The sequence below is a fragment of the Ranitomeya variabilis genome, chromosome 6 (assembly GCF_051348905.1).
Source record: "Ranitomeya variabilis isolate aRanVar5 chromosome 6, aRanVar5.hap1, whole genome shotgun sequence".
Classification (NCBI taxonomy): domain Eukaryota; kingdom Metazoa; phylum Chordata; class Amphibia; order Anura; family Dendrobatidae; genus Ranitomeya; species Ranitomeya variabilis.
In genome coordinates, this window is record NC_135237.1 from 490,616,685 (window position 1) to 490,642,666 (window position 25,982).

The 25,982-nt window shown below is 45.4% G+C and overlaps 1 protein-coding gene across 1 annotated transcript in view; it reads right to left on the reverse strand.

Moving 5' to 3' along the window:
• ZNF704 (zinc finger protein 704) overlaps positions 1–20,209 on the reverse strand; it is a 282,103-nt gene extending 261,894 nt beyond the window's left edge. The window contains exon 1 of the mRNA XM_077270719.1: positions 20,001–20,209. Within this exon, the coding sequence (XP_077126834.1) occupies positions 20,001–20,168 (168 nt within the window). The 5' untranslated portion in view covers positions 20,169–20,209. The remainder of the gene's footprint in view (positions 1–20,000) is intronic.
• Positions 20,210–25,982: the final 5,773 nt, after the last annotated feature.

Consider the following 25,982-nt stretch of genomic DNA (forward strand, 5'->3'; position numbering starts at 1 on the left):
TTGATGATACCAGCCCATACCAGTACCCCACCTCCACCTTGCTGGCGTCTGAGTCCAAGTGGAGCTCTCTGCCCTTTACTGATCCAGCCTCTGGCCCATCCATCTGGCCCATCAAGAGTCACTCTCATTTCATCAGTCAATAAAACCCTTGAAAAGTCAGTCTTAAGATATTTCTTGGCCCAGTCTTGACGTTTTATCTTGTTTCTTGTTCAAAGGTGGTCGTTTTTCAGCCTTCCTTACCTTGGCCATGTCCCTGAGTATCGCACACCTTGTGCTTTTTGTTACTCCAGTAACGTTGCAGCTCTGAAATATGGCAAAACTGGTGGCAAATGGCATCTTGGCAGCTTCACGCTTGATTTTCCTCAATTCATGGGCAGTTATTTTGCGCCTTTTTTGCCAAACACGCTTCTTGCGACCCTGTTGGCTATTTGCTATGAAATGCTTGATTGTTCGGTGATCACGCTTCAAAAGTTTGGCGATTTCAAGACTGCTGCTTCCCTCTGCTAGACATCTCACAATTTTGGACTTTTCAATCTCTCGTCTGACCTATTTTGCCAAAGGAAAGGAAGTTGCCTAATAATTACGCACACCTTATATTGGGTTTTGATGTCATTAGACAACACCCCTCCTCATTACAGAGATGCAAATCACCTGATTTACTTAATTGGTAGTTGGCTCTCAAGCCTGAACAGCTCGGAGTAGGACAACATGTATAAAAAGTATCATGTGATCCAAAAACAACTTGCCTAATAATTCTGCACAGTGTATATATATATATATATATATATATATATATATATATATATACAGTGGGGCAAAAAAGTATTTAGTCAGTCAGCAATAGTGCAAGTTCCACCACTTAAAAAGATGAGAGGCGTCTGTAATTTACATCATAGGTAGACCTCAACTATGGGAGACAAACTGAGAAAAAAAATCCAGAAAATCACATTGTCTGTTTTTTTATCACTTTATTTGCATATTATGGTGGAAAATAAGTATTTGGTCAGAAACAAACAATCAAGATTTCTGGCTCTCACAGACCTGTAACTTCTTCTTTAGGAGTCTCCTCTTTCCTCCACTCATTACCTGTAGTAATGGCACCTGTTTAAACTTGTTATCGGTATAAAAAGACACCTGTGCACACCCTCAAACAGTCTGACTCCAAACTCCACTATGGTGAAGACCAAAGAGCTGTCAAAGGACACCAGAAACAAAATTGTAGCCCTGCACCAGGCTGGGAAGACTGAATCTGCAATAGCCAACCAGCTTGGAGTGAAGAAATCAACAGTGGGAGCAATAATTAGAAAATGGAAGACATTCAAGACCACTGATAATCTCCCTCGATCTGGGGCTCCATGCAAAATCCCACCCCGTGGGGTCAGAATGATCACAAGAACGGTGAGCAAAAATCCCAGAACCACGCGGGGGGACCTAGTGAATGAACTGCAGAGAGCTGGGACCAATGTAACAAGGCCTACCATAAGTAACACACTACGCCACCATGGACTCAGATCCTGCAGTGCCAGACGTGTCCCACTGCTTAAGCCAGTACATGTCCGGGCCCGTCTGAAGTTTGCTAGAGAGCATTTGGATGATCCAGCGGAGTTTTGGGAGAATGTCCTATGGTCTGATGAAACCAAACTGGAACTGTTTGGTAGAAACACAACTTGTCGTGTTTGGAGGAAAAAGAATACTGAGTTGCATCCATCAAACACCATACCTACTGTAAAGCATGGTGGTGGAAACATCATGCTTTGGGGCTGTTTCTCTGCAAAGGGGCCAGGACGACTGATCCGGGTACATGAAAGAATGAATGGGGCCATGTATCGTGAGATTTTGAGTGCAAACCTCCTTCCATCAGCAAGGGCATTGAAGATGAAACGTGGCTGGGTCTTTCAACATGACAATGATCCAAAGCACACCGCCAGGGCAACGAAGGAGTGGCTTCATAAGAAGCATTTCAAGGTCCTGGAGTGGCCTAGCCAGTCTCCAGATCTCAACCCTATAGAAAACCTTTGGAGGGAGTTGAAAGTCCGTGTTGCCAAGCGAAAAGCCAAAAACATCACTGCTCTAGAGGAGATCTGCATGGAGGAATGGGCCAACATACCAACAACAGTGTGTGGCAACCTTGTGAAGACTTACAGAAAACGTTTGACCTCTGTCATTGCCAACAAAGGATATATTACAAAGTATTGAGATGAAATTTTGTTTCTGACCAAATACTTATTTTCCACCATAATATGCAAATAAAATGATAAAAAAACAGACAATGTAATTTTCTGGATTTTTTTTTCTCAGTTTGTCTCCCATAGTTGAGGTCTACCTATGATGTAAATTACAGACGCCTCTCATCTTTTTAAGTGGTGGAACTTGCACTATTGCTGACTTACTAAATACTTTTTTGCCCCACTGTATATATATATAAAAGGTTGCTAAAAAGTGGGAAACCACAAGGTGGCATCACTCACCCGCAATGATAACTAGAAAGAGGCTGTACAGACTATGCTGCAATGTACACATCCCAAATACTACATACAATGTCTTGAGTCAAAGAGAAAAGACTTAAAGAAGTTGTCCACTACTATAACCTTTTTTTTTTTTTTTCATAAATCTTGCTATTATGTGCCACTGAAAACATCTGCTGTGTTTATTTTAGCAATATTACCTTTTATCATGCTGTAGCAGCACATCTTTAGTGCTGGATTCAGCTCTCATGGGGTTAATCGACAACTTCCTTTCTGCTGAGTTATTGTGCTCTAATACTACAAGTTCCATGATGCATTGCACTGCTACTAAGCACGAACCTACCACACCCTCTCCAAAACACACCCCAACCCCTCCCTCCTCGCCCCCCTCTATCTTCAAAAAGATTTGTGATGTCATTTCTGTCCAACCTCCTCTTTTACATTTGTCCAACCCACACTCCATTACACATAGATGGATAGATAGATAGATAGATAGATAGATAGATAGATAGATAGATAGATACAGATATATCTATATATCTATGTCTATTTCCATAGATATGTCCATATCCATGTTTCTAAACCCCTTCACCCCTGGAGCTTTTTTGTTTTCGTTTATCGCTCCCCTTCTATCCAGAGCCATAATTTTTCCGTCAATATGGCCATGTGAGGGCTTATCTTTTGCGGGACAAGTTCTACTTTTGAACGACACCATTGGTTTTACCATGTCTTGTAACAGAAAATGTGAAAAAAATTCAAAGTGCAATGAAATGGCAAAAAAAGTGCAATCCCACACTTTTTTTTTGCTTGGCTTTTTTGCTAGGTTCACTAAATGCTAAGCCTGTGTGCACACGTTGCGCATCTGATTGCAGATCCGCAGCGTTTCTTGCCGCACAGAATTGCATCAAATCCGCAGTGTAGTGTACAACCAATGTAAGTCTATGGGAGCCGCAGACTTGTTGTGCACATGCTGCGGAAAAAGCCGCACCGAAACGCAGCTTTTTTTTCTCGCAGCATGTCACTTCTTTTGTGCGGAACTGCATCGTTTCTGCACCTTTAGACTTTCATTGAGGGACTAGGGACTATTTTCTCACAGGGGCGTAGGAATACATTGTGGAGAATACATTGTGGAAGGATACCTTCCTCCCCTCATTGTGTTCCTGGAGCCCCTGGAGAGTGGTTGCATCAGCTGTTGCTCCTGCTCTCCACGGGAGATCGTCGAGGGACACTCGTTTTAATTGGATTTCTGCGGATCAGGGAGTATAGTGTTTGTTTATTATTTTAATATTTTTTACAGATGACAATGGCTTCGGGGATCAAAGTGACAAGTGATGGTGAGTATGTACTCTATGTTACATGTACTGTATGTCTGTATGTATGTATGTACTGTATGTATGTACTGTATGCGGCATGTTGCATGATGTCACATGTTGCATGTTGTCGTATGCTGCATGTTGTCACATGGCGCATGTCGTCGCATGGCGCATGTCGTCGCATGGCGCATGTCATCGCATGCTGCATGTCGTCGCATGGCGCATGTCGTCGCATGGCGCATGTCGTCGCATGCTGCATGTCGTCGCATGGCGCATGTTGTTGCATGCTGCATGTCGTCGCATGGCGCATGTCGTTGCATGCTGCATGTCGTCGCATGGCGCATGTTGTCGCATGCTGCATGTCGTCGCATGGCGCATGTTGTCGCACGGCGCATGTCGTCGCATGGCGCATGCCGTCGCATGCTGCATGTCGTCGCATGACGCATGTTGTCGCATACTGCATGTCGTCGCATGGCGCATGTTCTCGCATGCTGCATGTCGTCGCATGGCGCATGTCGTCGCATGCTGCATGTCGTTGCATGGCGCATGTTGTCTCATGCTGCATGTCGTCGCATGGCGCATGTTGTCGCATGCTGCATGTCGTTGCATGTTCTGTATGTGTTCTATGTATGTACTGTATATGTGTGGGTTTTTTTTTTACATTCAACACATTAGCCGGATGATGGGACTACTACTGTCCCATCATTGGCTAATGTGTCACTCACTGTCACTGTAGCAGGCAGAGCCCGATGGGACTTGTAGTCCCATTGGACATGCCTGCACACAGAGACAACGCCGCCGCCACCACCACCGCACAGCCACACTCCAGCACCTTCGGCGGCACCTTCAGCACCACGCAGACCCCCGCCGACACACTGGCTGCCGCCACGGCACCGGCCGCCGACGCACTGGCCGCCGCGGGACCGGCCGCCGCCGCGACGGCACCGGCCTCCGCCGCGGGACCGGCCACCGACGCACCGGCCGCCGCCTTGGGACCGGCCGCCGCCGCACATCTCGGCCAGCAGATCGCAGCACCACAGACACCAGCACAGCCCCGCCCGCCCCCAGCAAAGCCCCGCCCGCCCCCAGCACAGCCCCGCAGGCAGCCCACAGTCCCGCCCACAGCCCAGTCACTCTTGAGTGACTGCTGACTGTGCGGCTTGGACACGCCTGTTACTGACGTCACGACAATTTCCAGAGTCTGGAAATTGACGTGATGTCGGCGGAAATTAGTGGTGGCTGCAGCCTGGGGATCACATGACCCGGACTCAGCCACCAGCATAGCGCCGCTCACAGGCGAAAAAGGCAACGCACGGTATTTACACAATTCATCAGGGGCCCCGGGGGGATACATTGGGGGGATAATTGAAAGTAGTGTACAACCCCTTTAAAGTGGGAAAAACATCAAAAGCACATGGCACAACAGTGCAATAGACAAATTACCTCTTGTGGGTGGTGGTGCCTGCCCCAACGCACGTTTTGGCGTTCTGCCTTCTTCTGAGGGTGGCATCACACCAAGAGCAAGGTTTTATAGTTATAGCAGTCCACAGTCCAATCAATGTGAAGATTACAAAAGAGATTTACTAACAGCAATGTAGTCTAGGGAAAATTGACAGGTCCAGATCTTGATTTTCAAATGAATGGAGTGGACTATCTTAATGTTTGCGGAGGGATAGTCTTGAAGAATGACATGTGCCTGAAAATGGTACCAATAAAAACGTCAACTCGTCTGGAAAAAAATAAGAACTCACATGACTGTCAGCCAAAATATGACAAAATTATAGCTATCTAAATATAGGCATGCAAAACTTGTTTTTGCAATAAAAAGCGTCTTTTAGTGTGACAGCAGCCAAACAAAAAAACCTGATATAAATCTGTTATCGCTGTAATCGCATCGACCCGAAGAATAAAGTCGTCTAATCATTTATAAACACGAGGAATGGATTAAAATAAATAAATAAATAAATAAAACCAATTCTTGACCTGATATTTTTTTGTCATTCTGCCTCCCAAAGATCACAGTAAGGTTCAGTGCACATTTATTCTGCGCTCTGCGCTGAGTTTCCGTGTAAATCTCTAAAATATGTCATTCAGATGAAAGCCCCGATGGAAGATTCCTTATAATGAGGCAGATGCCGTCTGGCCAATGATCCTGCAGAGTCCAGCTTTTTAGGCGTGCATAAAAGTGCGGTGGACCTCATTCTTGTGCACTTCTAAAAAGGACAACATTGAAGAGAAGCCAGACGGAGTCCAGAGGAACTCTGCTGCCTCATTATAGTGAATGGATCCCTCAGGGTTTTATCTGTCATGTCACTCAGAGATTTAGATATAAACTCCTGTCCGCATGTTTGGCATTCTGTAGCTACGAAATCCCTCCTAATTTACAGGTACTTGTTTCCAGAAGCATGAGCTGGGCACCACAACGTACTGGTCACTACAACGTATTGGGCACTGCAATGGCAGTTTGCAATTTTCACTCAGCAACAATTACTGCGGCTTGTTTCTTGAAAATACCCATGGAATCAAAATCGTCACTACACCTGTAGATAAATTTTCAAAGAGGTATAATTTCCAAAATGGGGTCACCTGAGGGGGGATTCTGCTCTTCTACCACTTAGGGGCTCTTTATATGAAGTCAGCAAACTATTCTAGCAAAATCTGAGCTCCAGGAGGCAAATAGTCCCTCCCGAGCCTCGCTGTGTGACTAAGCAGTGCTGTACAGCCACATATGGGGTATTTTCACATTCAGCAGAAATTGTGGGACAAATTTTGGTGCACGTTTTACCCATTTCCCAGTGTGAAAATGTATAATTGGGGGCTAAAACTAAATTTTGGTGATAAAAATGTATTTTTTCGTCTCTGCACAATGGTATAAAATTCTGTGACACACCTGTGGTGTTAATATGATCCATGCAAAAGTAGTTTTCGACCACATATGGGGTATAGTTGAACTCAGGAGAAATTGCACAATTTTTGTGGTCCATTTTCTCCTGTTACCCTTGTGAAAATAAAACATTTGGGGCTTATAGAACATTTTTGTGGAAAAAATGTATTTTTTTAAACTTCTGTGAATCACCTAGAGGTTCAAGATGCTTACCACACATCTAGATAAGTTCACTGAGGAGTCTAGTTTCCAAAATAGGGTAATTTGTGGGGGATGTACACTCTATAGGTACATCAAGAGCTTTTCAAACGCAACATGACACCCGCAGAATATTCCATGAAAATCTGAGCTCCAAAACGTAACTTCATCCTTTCTGTGCCCTGTCGTACGCCTGAACAGTAATTTTTCCACACATATGGATATTGGTGCACTCAGGAGAAATTGCAGAACAAATTTTGGGGTCCATTTTCGGGTCCATTTTCTCCTATTACCCTTGTGAAAATAAAAAAAATTGGGGCTAAAAGAACATTCTTGTGGGGAAAATGTGATTGATTTTTTTTAACGTCTCAACGTTATAAACTTCTGTGAAGCACCTAGTGGTTCAAGGTGCTCACCACACATTTAGATAATTTCCATGAGGGGTCTAGTTTCCAAATTTCCACTTGTGAGGGGTTTCCACTCTTTAGGCAGATTAGTGGCTCTCCAAAAGTGACATGGCATCTGCTAATGATTCCAGCAAATTTGGCATTCAAAAAGTCAAATGGTGCTCCTTCACTTCCGAGCCCTGCCGTGCACCTAAACAGTAGTTTTCCTTCACATATTGAGTATCTGCATACTCATGAGAAATTGCGCAACAAACTACTTGGTGCATTTTCTCCTGTTACCCTTGTGAAAATAACAAAATAGGAGCTAAAAGAACATTTTTGTGGGAAAAATGTGATTTTTTTCATTTTTTACAGCTCAATGTTATAAACTTCTGTGAAGCATCTGGGGGTTTATGGTGCTCACCACACATTTAGATAAGTTCCCTGAGGGGTCCAGTTTCCAAAATGGTGTCACTTTTTAGCTTTTTCCACTGTTTAGGCACATCAGGTGTTCTCCAAATGCATCATGGAGTCCGCTAACTATTTCAGAAAATTTTACATTCAAAAAGTCAAATGACACTCCTTCCCTTCCGAGCTCTGCCGCGCTCCCAAACAGTGATTTTCCCACACATATGGGGTATCCGCATGCTCAGGAAGAATTGCAGAACAAATTTCGGGGTACTTTTTTTCCTGTTATCAATGCTAAAATAAAAAAAATTAGGTCTATAATAAATTTCATGTGAAAAAAAGTGAAATATTCATTTTTTCCTTCCACATTTCATGAATTCCTGTGCAGCACTTGAAGGGTTAATAAACTTCTTGAATGTGGTTGTGAACACCTTGAGGGGTGCAGTTTTTAGAATGGTGTCACTTTTGGGTATTTTCTGTTATATAGACCCCTCAAAGTCACTTAAAATGTGATGTGGTCCCTAAAAAAATGGTTTTGTAAATTTTGTTGGAAAAATTAGAAATTGCTGATTAACTTTTAGCCTTTTAGCTTCTTAGTAAAAAAAAATGATGTTTCAAAAATTGTGCTAATGTAAAGTAGATTGTGTAAAATGTTATTTATGAACTATTTTATGTGATAACTCTCTAATTGAAGGGCATAAAAATTAAGTTTGAAAATTGCAACATTTTAAACATTTTCACCAAGTTTCCGATATTTTCACAAATAAACACAAGTCGTATTAAACAAATTTTACCACTATCATAAAGTACAATATGTCACTAGAAAACAATCTCAGAATCACCAGGATCTGTTGAAGCGTTCCAGAGTTATTATCACATAAAGTGACAGTGGTCAAAATTGAAAATATTGGCCTGGTCATGAAGGTGAAAACAAGCTTCGAGGTGAAGGGGTTAAAGGGCTTGTCCAGGACCTTTTTTTTACTATTGGCATGAAACTAACAGGCAGATAGTTGCTACTTACCTGCCTTTTGTGTCCAACGCCGATCTCTGCCGACACAGAGTAATCAGACACTGCTCCTGCCAGTGACTAAGTGGCTTCCGCTGATGTCACATCGACAGAGCAGCAGCTTCTCTTCCGATCTGCTCTATCGAAGAGACGTGACTGCCAACCCTATACTGATTGACAGCCGACTCCTCACTGCGTAAGGCTTCTTTTACATTTACCGGGTTTTTTGCGGCCCATTATTGCGAGCATTTTTTGTGGGCCGTATCGCTGCAATTTTGAAGGTCTGCCGCAATAACGGACCGCAAAAAACTTGCGGATCGCCGTTTTCCAGGTTCCCAATACTATAGCAAAAGTATTGGGGAAAAAAACACCAGCGGTCTGCAAAAACGGAAGTGACGTCGCACCGCAAAAACAACCTTCCGTTGATTTTGCGGCCCCATTGATTTACAATGTGAGCCGTGTCCGTAAGGCATTAAAAAGATCAAGCAAGCTCGATCTTTTTTCACGGCCGTAAATACGATCCCCACGGCCATACGTCGCACAGGGCGCCGTGGAATTATTGTGGCCTATTTTTGCAGCCCCAAAGAAATCTATTGGGGCCGCAAAAAAGGGCCACAAAATCACGGCAAGTGTCAACGAAGCCTAAGTGTGAGGAGCTGGCTGTCAATCAGCATGACATCACACCCCGTCAACAGAGCAACCCGGAAGAGCTACTCTATTGATGTTGAGCAGCGCTGAATTACTGGCAGGTGCAGTCAATGACCACTCTGAGCCATCGCCAAGCAGAACAGGCAGGTAGTTGCCTCTGTTAGCAACTACCTGTCAGTTAGTTTTTAGCCCCATAGTAAAAAAAAAACGTTCTGGAAAACCCCGTTAAGGTTATGTGTACACGTTGCGGATTTTGCTGTGGATCCGCAGCGGACTGGCCGCTGCGGATTCGCAGCTGTTTTCCATGTGGTGTACAGTACCATGTAAACCTATGGAAAACAAAATCCGCAGTGCACATGCTGCGGAACAAAACGTGTGGAAACGCTGCGTTGTTTATTCTGCAGCATGTCAATTCTTTGTGTGGATTCCGCAGCGGTTTACACCTGCTCCATAATAGGAATCCGCAGGTGTAAAGCCGCAGGTGGAATCCGCACAAAAAACACGAAAAAAATGCGGTAAATCCACAGTGAATCCGCAGTGCGGAATTACCAAAATCAGTGCGGAAAAATCCGCACACATTTCCGCAACGTGTGCACCTTCCCTTAGTGCCCTGATGAATTTTGAGTGGAAATGTTGGTAAGTCTGTCAATAGCATGGAATGAGATCTTCAATGACGAATTCTAGTATCCAGGCAGATGGCATCTGTAACCACGAAGGTTGTGCCCTCGTCATCACTCCATCAGGTGGAGACAAGAAGTAACACATACTCCTGCTCCATAATGTCCTGCAGTTTGTGTTATAAAGATACCGGGGTAGTCATGTTTAATACCTCAGTTCTTGAATTATAAAAGTTGTCTGGAACAATAATGAAGTAGGCAGCTTTCTAATCAGAGAAATCTGGGTGCAAACCAAACATTCTTGTGCCCCTCTATAACCATGATTCAGGGCGGTATTACACACGGCTTTCATTTGGAAAATCACCACTGCAGTTGTTGATGTAGTTTTCGGAGCCAAACAGTCAGAAGTGGATAGTCCTTTATATTTCTTATTCTTATGAATCCACTTCTGGTTCAGGCTCAAAATCTGTGCTGGCATTTTTCCAAAATACATTGTGTGTGTGAAAGTAACTGGATAGTGACATTCAGAAAGCAAAAAGTCACCCATACATTATTAAATAGGGAGAGCAGTCACCTAGTAGCTTGAAAAGGGGTTTCAGGACTTTTGGCAGAGTTTAGAGAACATGATAAAATAAAATAATAAGAATTACGGTACTTACCACTCAGATCCCCCTCCCCTCCAGCCTTGCAGCTCTGATGCTGGATTTTAAGATATGACATTATATTAGTCACCCGACTGCTGCAGCCAATCACTGGCCTCAGCAGCCATGTGTGCATGTATGACATGTGACCGCTAAGGCCAGTGATTGACTGCAGTGGTCAGGAGACTGATGGAGAATTGTACACCTTGTGCTCACAAAGGAGGTCACGTTCATTTCTATACAAAGGTCTTGGCATTTTTCTGCTATGGTGTGGCGGTACTATTTACAGACATGCCATCAGACGGTACAGTCATACTAGTAGCCAATTGGCAGACAGCCGCTGGGTTTCTATAGCAGCTGAAGCCTATGAATGACCCCCAGCTTTGTCATCCAAGTGCACCCATTATGCTGACAAGTAAAATACACTGCAATATAGAAGAATTACAATACATTATATGAGAAATCGAGCTCGTACATGTTCCATAATGCAACTTACAAAAATCTAAAAAAAAGCAAATAAAAAGTTTAAACATATAATATAAGGAAGGACACACAAACCCCTTGTACCCTATTAAAATGCTTTATTAAGTTAAAAAAGTTCACATAATTAGTAACGCCGCATCCATAACAACACTTATTAAATGAACACGGTAATACATTGTATGATGAAAAAAAAAAGGAAACAAAACAATTTCAGAATTGCAGTTTTTTGTTTATCATGCCAAGAAAATGGAATAAAAAGCAATCAAAAAACGGTATTACCCATAATTGTAAAAGATGAAAACATCAAATCATTTATCAAAAAAATAAGTCCTCAGTCAGCTCCATTGATGAAAAAATGGTCCTGGTTCTCAGAATATAATGACGCGAAAACAACTTTTTTAAAAATGCTTTATTGTGGAAAAGTAGTAAGTAACGCATTAAAGAACGAAAATATATTTCTAATTTCTCTTAACCCATGGGATAAGGATAACATAATTTGTAAAAATAATTAATAATTTATAGTGTTAATAAAAAAATGCATAAAAAACACGCTCCATTGACAGAAAAACGTATAAAGGGATGAGTCTTGAAAGGCAACTATGAAAGAGCAAACAAAAAAAATTGATTTTCAAGGGGTTGTTCACTACTTAGATATTGATAACCTATCCATCCTCAACAAATTACCCTGTGGATTGGTCATTGATATCCTATCGGTGGGGGGTCTGTAAACTGTGTATGGAACTGGAACTATGTAGTTGTCGCTCCTAGTCATTGTAGCTCAGCTTCTACTCACTTTAATAGGAGCTGAGCTACAGTTCTCAGCAGCGGATACTGTAGTTTACGGAGGTGTGCTGCTCCATCCCAGTATACTAACTACATCCGGCCAGCGCTGCAAACATGGAAGTAGAGTCAGATCCTCACCAATCTAATATTGATTACATATCCTAAAGGTAGGTGATCAACAGGGCCGGACTGGCCATCTGGCAAATGGTCATGGGCCACCTGGTCTGCTACGTTGTTAACAGAATCCGTGTTCTCAAGACACCCCTACTGTTAGGAGTTGTGATGGAGAACAAAGTTGCTGACTCCCAACACTTACCCCAGTAGCCCACAGGTATCATCTACTATATAATTGTCTAAGGGTCACTTCCGTCTGTCTGTCCTTCTTTCTGTCTGTCTGTCACGGATATTCATTGGTCGCGGCCTCTGACTGTCATGGAATCCAAGTCGCTGATTGGTCGTGGCAAAACAGCCACGACCAATCAGCGACAGGCACAGTCCGTCAGAAAAATGGCCGCTCCTTCCTCCCCGCAGTCAGTGCCCGCTCCGTACTCCCCTCCAGTCTGCCCTCACACAGGGTTAATGGCAGCGGTAATGGACCGCGTTATGCTGCGGTGTAATGCACTCCGTTACCGCTGCTATTAACCCTGTGTGACCTACTTTTTACTATTCATGCTGCCTGTGCAGCATGAATAGTAAAACGATCTAATGTTAAAAATAATTAAAAAAATAAAAAATCGTTATATACTCACCGTCCGTCGGCCCCCGGATCGACAACAGGCCTTTCCCACTCGCGACGCTCCGGTAACCGGTCCATGCTGCGATCTTGCGAGATGATGACTAGCAGGCTCGCGAGACCGCTACGTCATCATCTCGCGACACCGCAATGCACTCTTGAGACCGGAGCGCACGAGCAGCGTCGGTAAACGCCTCGCTTGGATCCGGGGCCAACGGAAGGTGAGTATATAACTATTTTTTATTTTATTTCTTTTTTTTAACAGGGATATGATGCCCACATTGCTATATACTACGTGGGCTGGGCAATATACTACATGGGCTGGGCAATATACTACGTCACTGGGCAATACACTACGTGGGCTGTGCAATATACTACGTGGGCTGTGCAATATACTACATGGGCTGTGCTATATACTACGTGGCTGGGCAATATACTACATGGGCTGTGCTATATACTACGTGGCTGGGCAATATACTACGTGGGTTGCGCAATATACTACGTGGGCTGCGCAATGTACAACGTGGGCTGCGCAATGTACAACGTGGGCTGCGCAATATACTATGTGGGCTGCGCAATGTACTACCTGGGCTGCGCAATGTACTGCGTGGCTGTGCAATATACTACGTGGGCTGTGCTATACACTACGCATACATATTCTAGAATACCCGATGCGTTAGAATCGGGCCACCATCTAGTTAGAAATATTGGTCTTGTAGAAAATCTTCCTTTCCTCCGCCCAGGGTAATAGTAGTAGTAATATATCCCATCTAGTGCTTGGAAACGGGGACAGCATGGGCCTGTGTGATTTCAAATGCCAGGACTGAATTTCAGCCCCAGTCCGTACCTGGTCATCAATATCTAAGTACTTGAACAACTCCTTTAATGCTCAAACAGGCTTGTTCGGGCTGTACCAAGTTTAGATGTTATGCCCTATCTGTAAGATAGGGGGGTGACTTCCTGATCGCTGTAAGTTCGACCATTGGGACCCGTGACTGGCGTGGTGGACGAACATCAGCACCTCCACTTCATTAATTCTTAATGGCACCACCGGAGACAGCAGAGTGCAGCCTTTGGCTGGTCTTCAGCACTCCCATTCAAAATGAATGGCGCAGATGTGGGTATGATCGACCACCACTCCATTCACACAAAGCTCTACAGAGCCTCAGTTCTCATAATCGGTGCGGTCCCAGCTGTCGGAAAGTTATTCCCTATCCTTTGCAATTGGAAAGATATCCCCTATACTATGGATAGAGAGTAATATACAAACTTGGTACAAGACCTTTAAAGGGAATCTGTCATCGGGTTTTTGCTATTTATTCTGAGAACAGCATAATGTGAGGGTAGGGAGCCTGATTTCAGTGATATGTCACTTATTAGGCTGTATGCTGTAGTTTCAATACAATCAGTGTTTTATCAGTAGGAGATTATCACTGCCTGACTACATGTCTTGAGCAGGCCAGTCAGGCTAATTTGTATAACCCCGCCCCAACACTGATTGTTGATCATAGTGTACACAGGAAGCTGACAATCAGTGGTGTGGGCAGGGTTATGCACAGCTCAGCATTCTGACCACTCCTACATCTACAACACACAAACACACTGCATCAAGCAGTCCAGTAAGTGATACATCACTGGAATCGGGCTCTCTGTCTCTACATTATGCTGCTATCAGATTCCAGAGCAAAAACCTGCTGACAGATTCCCTTTAATGAGGAAAAGACGGTCCAGTTTGCAACAGGTGCAATAATAGCAGTCCACTTGCAACTTCTCTAAGGTCAGCTTGCAATGTGCAGTACAAAATGCAACACTCGTCTACCCGCTGGTCTGAAGATCACAATGGGTGAACTGGTTACCCTTGTTTTCACTTAAATTCTCCTAAACAGATTCAAAAACATGGTGATATTTTTTTTAACCAAAGCATCTCAATGGGCATTAAATCAGTGAAATGTAAATCAAGCAAACATTCTCATTATCTCCAACCAGAAGTCTAAACTTTACTCCATACAGAATATTGTTATTTATCAGCTATTTACAATCCTCTGTATATTATTAAGGACAGATCAAGGAGGAGGGCTGCACATTATACTTCTGCTTCTAAAGGGTTAATCAGCAGAAAGAGAACATAGCTGATTCTAAAGGGTTATTTTGTTAAAAGGAGGGCATGGCTAATTGCAGAATTAGGCCATGTTCAAACATTCAGTATTTTACATCAGTATCTGTAAGCCAAAACCAGGAGTGGGTGAAAAATGCAGAAGTGGTGACGTGTTTCTATTACATTTTTCTTCTGATTGTTCCAATACTGATGTAAAATACTGGCCAAAAATCCTTCTTGGGAAGCGTCTTGTGGACAGATGAGACCAAGATAGAGCTTTTGGGTACAGCTCATCATTCTACGGTTTACCAAAAACGGAATGAGGCCTACAAAGAAAAGAACACAGTACCTACAGTCAAATATGATGGAGGTTCAAATATGTTTTGGGGTTGTTTTTCTGGGGTTGTTTTGCTGCTTCTGGCACTGGGTGCCATGACTGTGTGCAAGGCATCATGAACGCTGAAGATTACCAAAGGATTTTGGGTCACAATGTAGTGCCCAGTGTCAGAAAGCTGGGCTTGTGTCCTTGGTCATGGGTCTTCAAGGAGGACAATGACCTCAAACATACTAGAAGCACCCAGAAATGGATGGAAACAAATTACTGGAGTTATAAAGTGGCCAGCAATGTGTACAGACCTAAATCCCATTGAACACCTGTGGAGAGAAGGAGCCTTCAAATATGATGGACCTGGAACATTTTGCAAAAGGAGAGGTCCAAAACTCTAGTTGGGAGGTGTAAGATGTTTGTTGATGGTTATAGGAAGCGACTGATTGAAGTTATTTATTCCAAAGGGTATGCAATTAAATATTAAGTTGAGCATGCCAACAGTTTTGTCAGGCCCATTTTGGGGGTTTTATGTGAAATTTTTGTCAATTTTTCCTTTCTTTCTCAGTTTTTTGTGTTGTTCCATTAACTGAGAATCCATCACTCGGTTGTTCTGACAGGGGAGTTTATAACTCTTTCATCTCGTTCTTCTGTCTTTTTCTGAGCTTCTCACAGCTGATTTAAAACTACACAGTTCAGATCAGTTTTGATGTGGTGTGTTATCATGAATCAGGAGCTAAGAAAGATAATATAGGGAAAAAAAACCCTCTCCGGCCAGAGTGAGCTCCCTGAAGGATTCTTAGATCACTCATTCTGCAGCCAGTAATAAACAGGATAAGCAATAAAAGAGAAATGGTGAACATTTTTTAATGATCCCATTAGCAAAAGTGATTTATAGCTCAAAATTCATATATGTAAATTAAAAAAAAAACATAGCCTGAAGGCATCCATATCCTGTAAGAACTGCGGATGAGAGTCCACTAACATACAGCAGACTGCTGCAGAAGGCAGCTTATACTCTGCAGGACAGCCATTCTGAATACGAAGCTCAAGCACTCACAAGACTGGTAGGAACAAGTCCAATGGACGCATTTATTATCTTATCCAAGACCTTATCGTTCAGTCTTCAGGTAACCTGGAGGTGAGGTGAAAATACAATATATGGACAAAAGTATTGGGACGTCTACACATCTCACCTACAGGAACTTTTCTGACCTCCCAGTCTAATCCATAGGCATTAGGGTGGCGTTAGATCCCCCTTTGGACCTATAACAGCTTTCACGCTTCTGGGGTGGCTTTCTACAAGATTTTGGATGGTGTATGTGGGGCTTTTTACCCCATTCATCCAGAAGAGCATTTGTGGGGTCAGACACTGGTGTTGGAGGAGGGGGCCGGGCTCACAGTCTCCACTGGTCGGGATTGAGGTCAGAGCTCTGTTTGGCCGGTCACATTTCTCCACGCCAGACTCACCCAACCGTGCCTGTATGGACCTCGCTTTGTGCAGTCATAGGGAACAGAAAAGGGCCGTACCCAAACTATTCCCACAAAATCAGAGGCATAGAATTGTCTTGTTATAACTAAAGGTTTAAGATTTCACTGGAACTAAGTGGCCCAGTCCAAACCCTGAAAAACATCCCCAACCATTGTGTCTCCTACACCAAACTGACAATCTCCGTTCTAGTTAGTCCCAAAGGTGTTGGATGGGGATGAGGTCGGGGCTCTGTGCAACCAGTCAAGTTCTTCTACACCAAACTCACCCATCCATGCCTTTAGAGACTTAGGGTACCGTCTCACTATACGATTTACCAACGATCACGACCTGCGATACGACCTGGCCGTGATCGTTGGTAAGTCGTTGTGTGGTCGCTGGGGAGCTGTCACACAGACCGCTCTCCAGCGACCAACGATGCCGAGGTTCGCTGGTAACCAGGGTAAACATCGGGTTACTAAGCGCAGGGCCGCGCTTAGTAACCCGATGTTTACCGTGGTTACCAGCGTAAAAGTAAAAAAAAAAAAAACGTACATACTCACATTTCGGTGTCCTTCAGGTCCCTTGCCGTCTGCTTCCCGCTCTGACTGAGTGCCGCCGTACAGTGAGAGCAGAGCGCAGCGGTGACGTCACTGCTGTGCTGTGCTCTCACTTTCCGGCCGGCAGACAGTCAGAGCGGGAAGCAGACGGCAAGGGACCTGACGGACATCAGATGGTGAGTATGTACGGTTTGTTTTTTTTTACTTTTACGCTGGTAACCACGGTAAACATCAGGTTACTAAGCGCGGCCCTGCGCTTAGTAACCCGATGTTTACCCTAGTTACCAGCGAACGCATCGCTGGATCGCTGTCACACACAACGATCCAGCGATGACAGCGGGAGATCCAGCAACGAAAGAAAGTTCCAAACGATCTGCTACGACGTACGATTCTCAGCGGGGTCCCTGATCGCTGCTGCGTGTCAGACACTGCGAGATCGTAACTATATCGCTAGAACGTCACGAATCGTACCGTCGTAGCGATGAAAATGCCACTGTGTGACGGTACCCTTAGCTTTATACCCTGGGGCACAGTCATGGGGAACAGAAAAGGGCCTTCCCCAAAGTGCTCCCACAAAGTTCCAAATGTCTTGTATGCTGAAGCATGTCCCTTCTCTGTGTGTGGTCATGCAGGTAGGAGGACGAGGGGCCCCCCAGCATCTCTGTTCTAATTATTGGTCAGGCCCCCGTTAATCAGCGGTGGTTAGGTCATTAGGCTTTGTGAGATAACCTATTTAAACAATGAGGAATTGAATTAGTGCAAAACCTTAGACACATGATAACAAACAAGAGACAGAATAATAATATGTCACAAGGTTACATGCACAATAGAGGCAGTCTGTGCGGCTATTATGGGACCCCGGAAAAGACCCTCACAGAGACTAAGAACCTTTGCAAGCTTTCCCTCTTCATAAGGGGCACACTAAGGTGTAGATAATCAACCCACCGATATGGAAAGAATTTGGTGGAAAACATCGTCATGTCCTCCTGCTACAAGTGGTTGAGGGATCTGCGGCAGCAGTCAGACCCCTCTTCTTTGTTGTATGCCCCTCCTGGTCACAGAGGATTCATAATGTAAATTCCACTTATATCAACAAATGCAGTTCATGCCCTTAAACCTGTATCCATTATTGGTAGATGATCATTTCTTACATATTTGTATTTTTGGGAAAATTCAAAATTCCTTCAGTCATTTTTACTTTTATATCTGGGAAAGCTGAGTGACAAGCAGGGTAGGACGTAATCGAGTTGTCTATTTCAGAAATAGATGGAACCTAGGAGAGAAGAAGGGGAAAATAGGAAGAAGGAGAAGAGGAGGAGGAGGAGGAAGAAGAGGAGGAATGAGAAGAAAAGGAAGATGAGGAAAATAGGAAGAAGAAGAGGAGGAAGAAGAAAAGGAAGATGAAGAGGAAAAATAGGAAGAAGAGGAGAAAGAAGAAGAGGAGGGGGAAGAAAATGAAAAGGAATACGAAGATGAAAAATAGGAAGATGAAGTTGAAGAAGAGCAAAGATAGAAAGATGAAGAAGTAGAAGATGAAAGATAGAAAGATGACGTAGAAGAAGAGGAAAAATAGGAAGATGAAGAAGTAGAAGAGGAAAGATAGAAAGATGACGTAGAAGAAGAGGAAAAATAGGAAGATGAAGAAGTAGAAGAGGAAAGAGAAAGATGAAGAAGAGGATGAGGAAGAGGAAGGGGAAGACGTAGAGGAAAAATAGGAAGAAGATTAAGAAGAAGAGGAAAGATAGGAAGATGAAGCAGAAGAAGAAGGAAAAATAGGAAGATGAAGAAGTAGAAGAGGAAAAATAAGATTAAGAAGAGGAATAGAAAAAATGGGAAGAAGAAGAGGTAGAAGAGGAAGAGGAGAAGTTGAGGCTGTGTCCGTCCAGCGAGCTCAGCCCCGCGCTCAGCACAGAGCCCTGTATGGAGTATATACTGGGCCTTTCCTTTGTTACGCAGCTTCTCTCCAGTGTGGTCCTTCCACTGACACAACAGTCGCACGAGCTCCGTGTTCCCGTCACACCCACTCCGTGCATTTACTCCTCACTTCTATTATGATGGCAGTTCTCCCTGTGAGAGGGATATTTATGACATGAGAGATGGCGGAGGTGCCAAGCACTATACCCAGCACTGCTCGCCTTTGTTACAGTAACCCTGTGCCCCGAGGTGACTCCCAGAGGTGCCAGTGTCACACAAAGCCCCCACATTAGCCACACACTACACTGCGACACATGCCTACACTGTCCACACACGGAGAGACGCTGGCACACACAATAGTGCTGCACACAATCCTGGCATCACGTCTATGGGACCCGCACATCAGATAGCGCCCACCACACTGAGAATGTCATTTAGGTTTTTGCCATTTTATTGTTATTTGCATTCATGTTGGCATTTTATCAACTTGACAGCTGAGTGGATGTGAGGGGCATCGGTCGCTGTGGATGCCATTAGATTGGCAGGCGTTGTCACTGCCATTAATTGCTTTGTTTACGGGACATTTGGTGCATCCGATGCCCATCACACATACACCGTCAGATGGTGTACATACCGTACAGCCCACAGCCTTTGTCAGGCAGCCCCCGGGCACAGGTGACTCCCAGGGGGGCTGCTGTCACAGAAAGCCCCCCACATGCTTCAGGGGAGGACAGCAGTGTAGCCTGGCACCAGCTCTGGGGGCACTGACAGATGAAGCCATCACCAGGGCACGTGCTTCTCTCCAGAGAAGGGGGTGTGTGAGCCCTGTGCCAGTGCTGCATGCCGCTCACCTGCGGGCGCCCTCACCAGGGCATGTGTTGCTTCCCTGGCAGTGATGGAGGGGCAGCGGCAGCACAAAGCCTCATTAGGTGCAGATCAGTAAATCTGGAGAAGACATTTCTCTGCACGGTGAGAACTAGTTTCCTTTGTTACAAGCAGAGAAACAAGCAGCCTGCTGCAGCACATGGCTACCGAGCACGCCCACTCCAGCGCATTCTCCTGCTGGCACCTACCTGCCACCGCACACACTGGGGGCATGAGGGTCGGTGTGCCTGCTCGTCCTGCACAACGTCCAGCTCCTCGTCCTCCTCCTCGCCACGTCCGTGCCCTGCGGATGACCCCGTGCCCAGCGCTGGCAGCGCCTCCTTCATGCCACAGGAAGCCCTCACCGTGCCCAGCATAGTGCCCAGCACGGAGCGCTTGTGGAGGCGACGAGGCTGCATGTTCTTACCCGGGACTGTCCTGTCTCCTCCCCCTCAGGTCCTGGGAGCTGTCAGATGCAGCACCTCCCCATGTGCAGCACAGCCCTCACCCACCAGCACTGGCCCGGCACCTCCTGCCATCACCGTGCGGAGGGTGGGCAAGGGGCACGGGGACCTGTGCACATGGCAGCAGGTGGAGGGGAGAGCAGTGCTGGGGGCAAAGTCCTGCAGATCTGCCCCCCCCCCCAACTATACCCCCGAATATGTGCATGGAGCAGCCGGGACCTGTGCACATGGCAGCAGGTGGAGGGGAGAGCAGTGCTGGGTGCATAGTCCTGCAGATCTGCCCCCCCAACTATTACTGTATAATGACCCCACATGATGCTCCATACTGTATAATGACCGCACATGATGCTCCATACTGTATAATGACCCCACATGATGCTCCATACTGTATAATGACCGCACATGATGCTCCATACTGTATAATGACCCCACATCATGCTCCATACTGTATAATGACCGCACATGATGCTCCATACTGTATAATGACCCCACATCATGCTCCATACTGTATAATGACCGCACATGATGCTCCATACTGTATATTGGCCGCACATGATGCTCCATACTGTATAATGACCGCACATGATGCTCCATACTGTAAAATGACCGCACATGATGCTCCATACTGTATAATGACCCCACATGATGCTCCATACTGTATAATGACCCCACATGATGCTCCATACTGTATAATGACTGCACATGATGCTCCATACTGTATAATGGCCCCACATGATGCTCGATACTGTATAATGACCCCACATGATGCTCGATACTGTATAATGACCGCACATGATGCTCCATACTGTATAATGACCGCACATGATGCTCCATACTGTAATGACCGCACATGATGCTCCATACTGTATAATGACCCCACATGATGCCCCATACTGTATAATGACCGCACATGATGCTCCATACTGTATAATGACCGCACATGATGCTCCATACTGTAAAATGACCGCACATGATGCTCCATACTGTATAATGACCCCACATGATGCTCCATACTGTATAATGACCGCACATGATGCTCCATACTGTATAATGACCCCACATGATGCTCCATACTGTATAATGACCCCACATGATGCTCCATACTGTATAATGACTGCACATGATGCTCCATACTGTATAATGGCCCCACATGATGCTCGATACTGTATAATGACCCCACATGATGCTCGATACTGTATAATGACCGCACATGATGCTCCATACTGTATAATGACCGCACATGATGCTCCATACTGTAATGACCGCACATGATGCTCCATACTGTATAATGACCCCACATGATGCCCCATACTGTATAATGACCGCACATGATGCTCCATACTGTATAATGACCGCACATGATGCTCCATACTGTATAATGGCCCCACATGATGCTCCATACTGTATATTGGCCACACATGATACTTCGTACCATATAATGGCCACACATAGCTACTCCTACACACGCGGCTGCGCTCCGTACACTTTGCACACACGGCTCCGCTGCGTACACATGCGCGCGGCTCCATACACCTCACACACACACGGCTCCACTCCATACACCTCGCACACACACGGCTCCGCTCCATACACCTCGCACACACACGGCTCCGATCCATACACTTCGCACACACACGGCTCCTCTCCATACACCTCGTACACACACGGCTCCGCTCCATACACCTCGCACACACACGGCTCCTCTCCATACACCACGCACACACACACACGGCTCCGCTCCATACACCTCGCACACACACAGCTCCGCTCCATACACCACGCACACACACGGCTCCGCTCCGTACACCTCGCACACACACGGCTCCGCTCCGTACACCTCGCACACACGGCTCCGCTCCGTACACCTTGCGCACACACACGGCTCCGCTCCATACACCTCATACACACATGGCTCTGCTACATCCACACTGTACACACCTCCTGACCCCACATAAGGCAGCTTACCTCATCCAGCAACCAGCACAGCCGAGTCCTGCAATCCACGGAGGTCCCGATCATGTGACCCCTGACTCCTCCCCTTCTGTGACCTCATCACAGGTCCTGTGTGCAGAAAGCAGGCAGCCATACGGAAGGGTAAGGGCCCGGGACATGGCTTAACACAAGGGGGCGTGTCGGTCCTGCTGTCTGCGGGATCAGAGCGTCCCGTGCTGGACAGCGGGGCAAAGGCTAAAAACCGGGACAGTCCCGCACAATGAGGGACGGTTGGGAGCTATGACTATACCCCCAAATATGTGCATGGAGCAGCCGGGACCTGTGCACATGGCAGCAGGTGGAGGGGAGAGCAGTGCTGGGGGCATAGTCCTGCAGATCTGCCCCCCCCAAATATACTCCCCAAATACAGCTCAAGCAAACAAAAATTAAGAGACCACCACATCAAAACCCTGTCATGGGCAGCCCAATCTCCAGACCTGAACCCCATTGAAAACCTCTGGAATGTAATCAAGAGGATGATGGATAGTCACAAGCCATCAAACAAAGAAGGACTGCTTACATTTTTGCACCAGAAGCAACGTGAAAGACTGGTGGAAAGCATGCCAAGACGCATGACAGCTGTGATAAATAATCATGGTTATTCCACAAAATATTGATTTCTGAACACTCCGAGTTAAAAAATTAGTATTGTTATTAAAAAATGATTATGAACTTGTTTTCTTTGCATTATTTGAGATCAGAAAGCACAGTTTTTTTTCTAATGTTGACCATTTCTCCTTTTCAGAAAACAATACAAAATGTAGTGCTTGGAAATTCAGAGACATGTTGTCAAAAGTTTATATAATAAAAGAACAATTTACATTTTACTCAAAAATATACCTATAAAGAGAAAAATCAGACAAACTGAACATTTTGCAGTGGTCTCTTAATTTTTGCTAGAGCTGTATGTGCATGGATCAGCCGGGACCTGTGCACATTATTATTATTATTATTATTTATTTATATAGCACCATTGATTCCTTGGTGCTGTACATGAGAAGGGGTTACATACAAGTTACAGATATCACTTACAGTAAGCAAACTAACAATGACAGACTGATACAGAGGGGCGAGGACCCTGCCCTTGCGGGCTTACATTCTACAGGATGGTGGGGATGGAGACATTAGGTTGAGGGTTGCAGGAGCTCCGGTGTTGGTGAGGCGGTAGCTTCAGTAGTATTGAGGAGGCAGCGGGGTCAGTGCAGGCTGTAGGCTTTCCTGAAGAGATGGGTTTTCAGGTTCCGTCTGAAGGATCCAAATGTGGTTGATAGTAGACATGGCATCAGGTGGAGGGGAGAGCAGTGCTAGGGGCATACTGCTGCAGATCTGACCCCCACAATGATGTGCATGGAGCAGCTGGGACCTGTGCACATGGCATCAGGTGGAGGGGAGAGCTGTGCTGGGAGCATAGTCCTGCAAATCTGAGCCTATAAATATACGCCCCAAATATGAGCATGGAGCAGCCGGGACCTGCGCGTGTGGCATCAGGTGGAGGGGAGAGCTGTGGTGAGCAGTGCTGGGGGCATAGTCCTGCAGATCTGACCCCCAAATCTGTCCCACTCGCTTCATTGTGTTACAAAAGGACAATCACTTACAAACAATTGCATAATACTGTCACTAAAGAACAAACGCTTACTGACAATCGCTTATGATATTACTAACAATCACTATCCCCGACAGACAATCTATGGCCGGAGTCACACTCAAAGTATAAAAAATAGATCCGATTTTGATGACCGAGAATCGCACCAATGTTCTCCATATGGTGGTCCGTGTGTAATCAGTTTGCAATGCGATAATGCGATTTCCTCGCATCTAGTAACCATATGACATCCGTTTGCAATGTGATTTTAACATGAGCATTTACATACATCAGTTCTCTGTCATTGACACATTCTTTTAAAAATAAAGGAAACACTAAAATACCACATCCTAGATATCTCTGAATGAAATATTCCAGTTGCAAATCTTAATTCATTGCATAGTGGAATGTGTTCAGAACAATAAAGCATAACAATTATCAACGTAAAACAAAATGAATATCCCACGGAGGTCTGGATTTGGAATGATGCTCAAAATCAAAGTGGAAAATCATGTTACAGGCTGATCCAACTTCAGTGGAAATGCCTCATAACAAGGAAAAGATTCTCAGTATTGTGTGTGGCCTCCACGTTCCTTTATGACCTCCCTACTGTACAACACCTGGGCATGCTCCTGAAGAGGCGGCGGATGATCTCCTGAGGGATCTCCTCCCAGACCTGGACTAAAGCATCTGCCAACTGCTGGACAGTCTGTGGTGCAACGTGACTTTGGTGGATGGTGCGAGACATGATGTCCCAGATGTGCTCAATCGTATTCAGGTCTGGGGAAAGGGCGGGCCAGTCCAAAGCTTCAATTCCTTCATCTTGCAGGAACTGCTGACACACTCCAGCCACATGAGGTCTGGCATTGTCCTGCATTAGGAGGAACCCAGGGCCAACCGCACTAGCATATGGTCTCACAAGGGGTCCGAGGATCTCATCTCGGTACCTAATGGCAGTCAGGCTACCTCTGGCGAGCACATGGAGGGCTGTGCGGCCCTCCAAAGAAATGCCACCCCACACCATTACTGACCCACTGCCAAACTGGTCATGCTGAAGGATGTTGCAGGCAGCAGATCCCTCTCCGCGGCATCTCCAGACTCTGTCACGTCTGTCACATTGTCATGTCGGACGCTGTTCAGACCAGGTCGTCCGACAGACAGCGGTAATTCCGCTTTTGACCACTATTTGCTCATTGGCGTCTGCTAGATTTTATCTAGCTGTTCCGGGGTTAATTTATCTAATCCTTGGATTGGAAGCTGGGCCGTGCCCACTGCCTTTAAATAGTTCTCCTGATCTTTGGGCGTCGCCGATTATAGCTTCTGTCTTGTGCGTTGTTATCTCGGTCTGGTGAGGAGAGCTGGTGGTTGGAGATTTGTTGCTGGTGGTGTATTTTCCTTTGTCTTATTTACTCCTTCCTATATTTGTATTTATTTTGCCCTGCACATTTATAGTGTATTCCTGAGTGACTGCGGCGTGGTATATATTTTCCTTTATCCTTGTCTGTGCTAACTGTGGGTATTGGGGAATAACATCTTCACTGGGTGGTGGGCGGAGGTTTCAGTTTAGGGCTGAGCTCGGGAGACAGGGTGAGGTTCGAGGCCTGGACATGCACACCTTCAGTGTAAACTCCAGGTAGAGGATCAGTCAGGATTTCCCTAGTCTGAGGGAAACTGCAGGGGCCCGGGTTATTAGCTCTCGCTCACCTAGTCTCGAGGGTTTCTTTTTTTTGTGTTTTGTCATGGATCCCATGACTTCCATAACCCGCCAGTTGGAGGCGCTGTCCCTACAGGTCACGGAGTTAAGGGGGGCAGTACAGCAACAGGGACTAGCAGTGTCTAATATGCAAGCTGGAGCGACAGGAAGAGTTGCTGAGCCTAAATTTCCTTTGCCTGAAAAATTTGCTGGGGAACGCAGTAAATTTGTTTCTTTTCGTGAAGCTTGCAAACTATATTTCCGAATGCACCCGATATCTTCAGGTAATGAGGATCAGCATGTGGGCCTGGTGTTGTCATTGTTGAGTGGGGATCCCCAAGCATGGGCGTTTTCTTTGCCATCTGATTCTGCTGCATTTGACTCTGTGGAGAGTTTTTTTTCCTGTCTTGGGAAAATCTACGATGAGCCTGACAGAATGGCTCTAGCAGAATCTAAGATA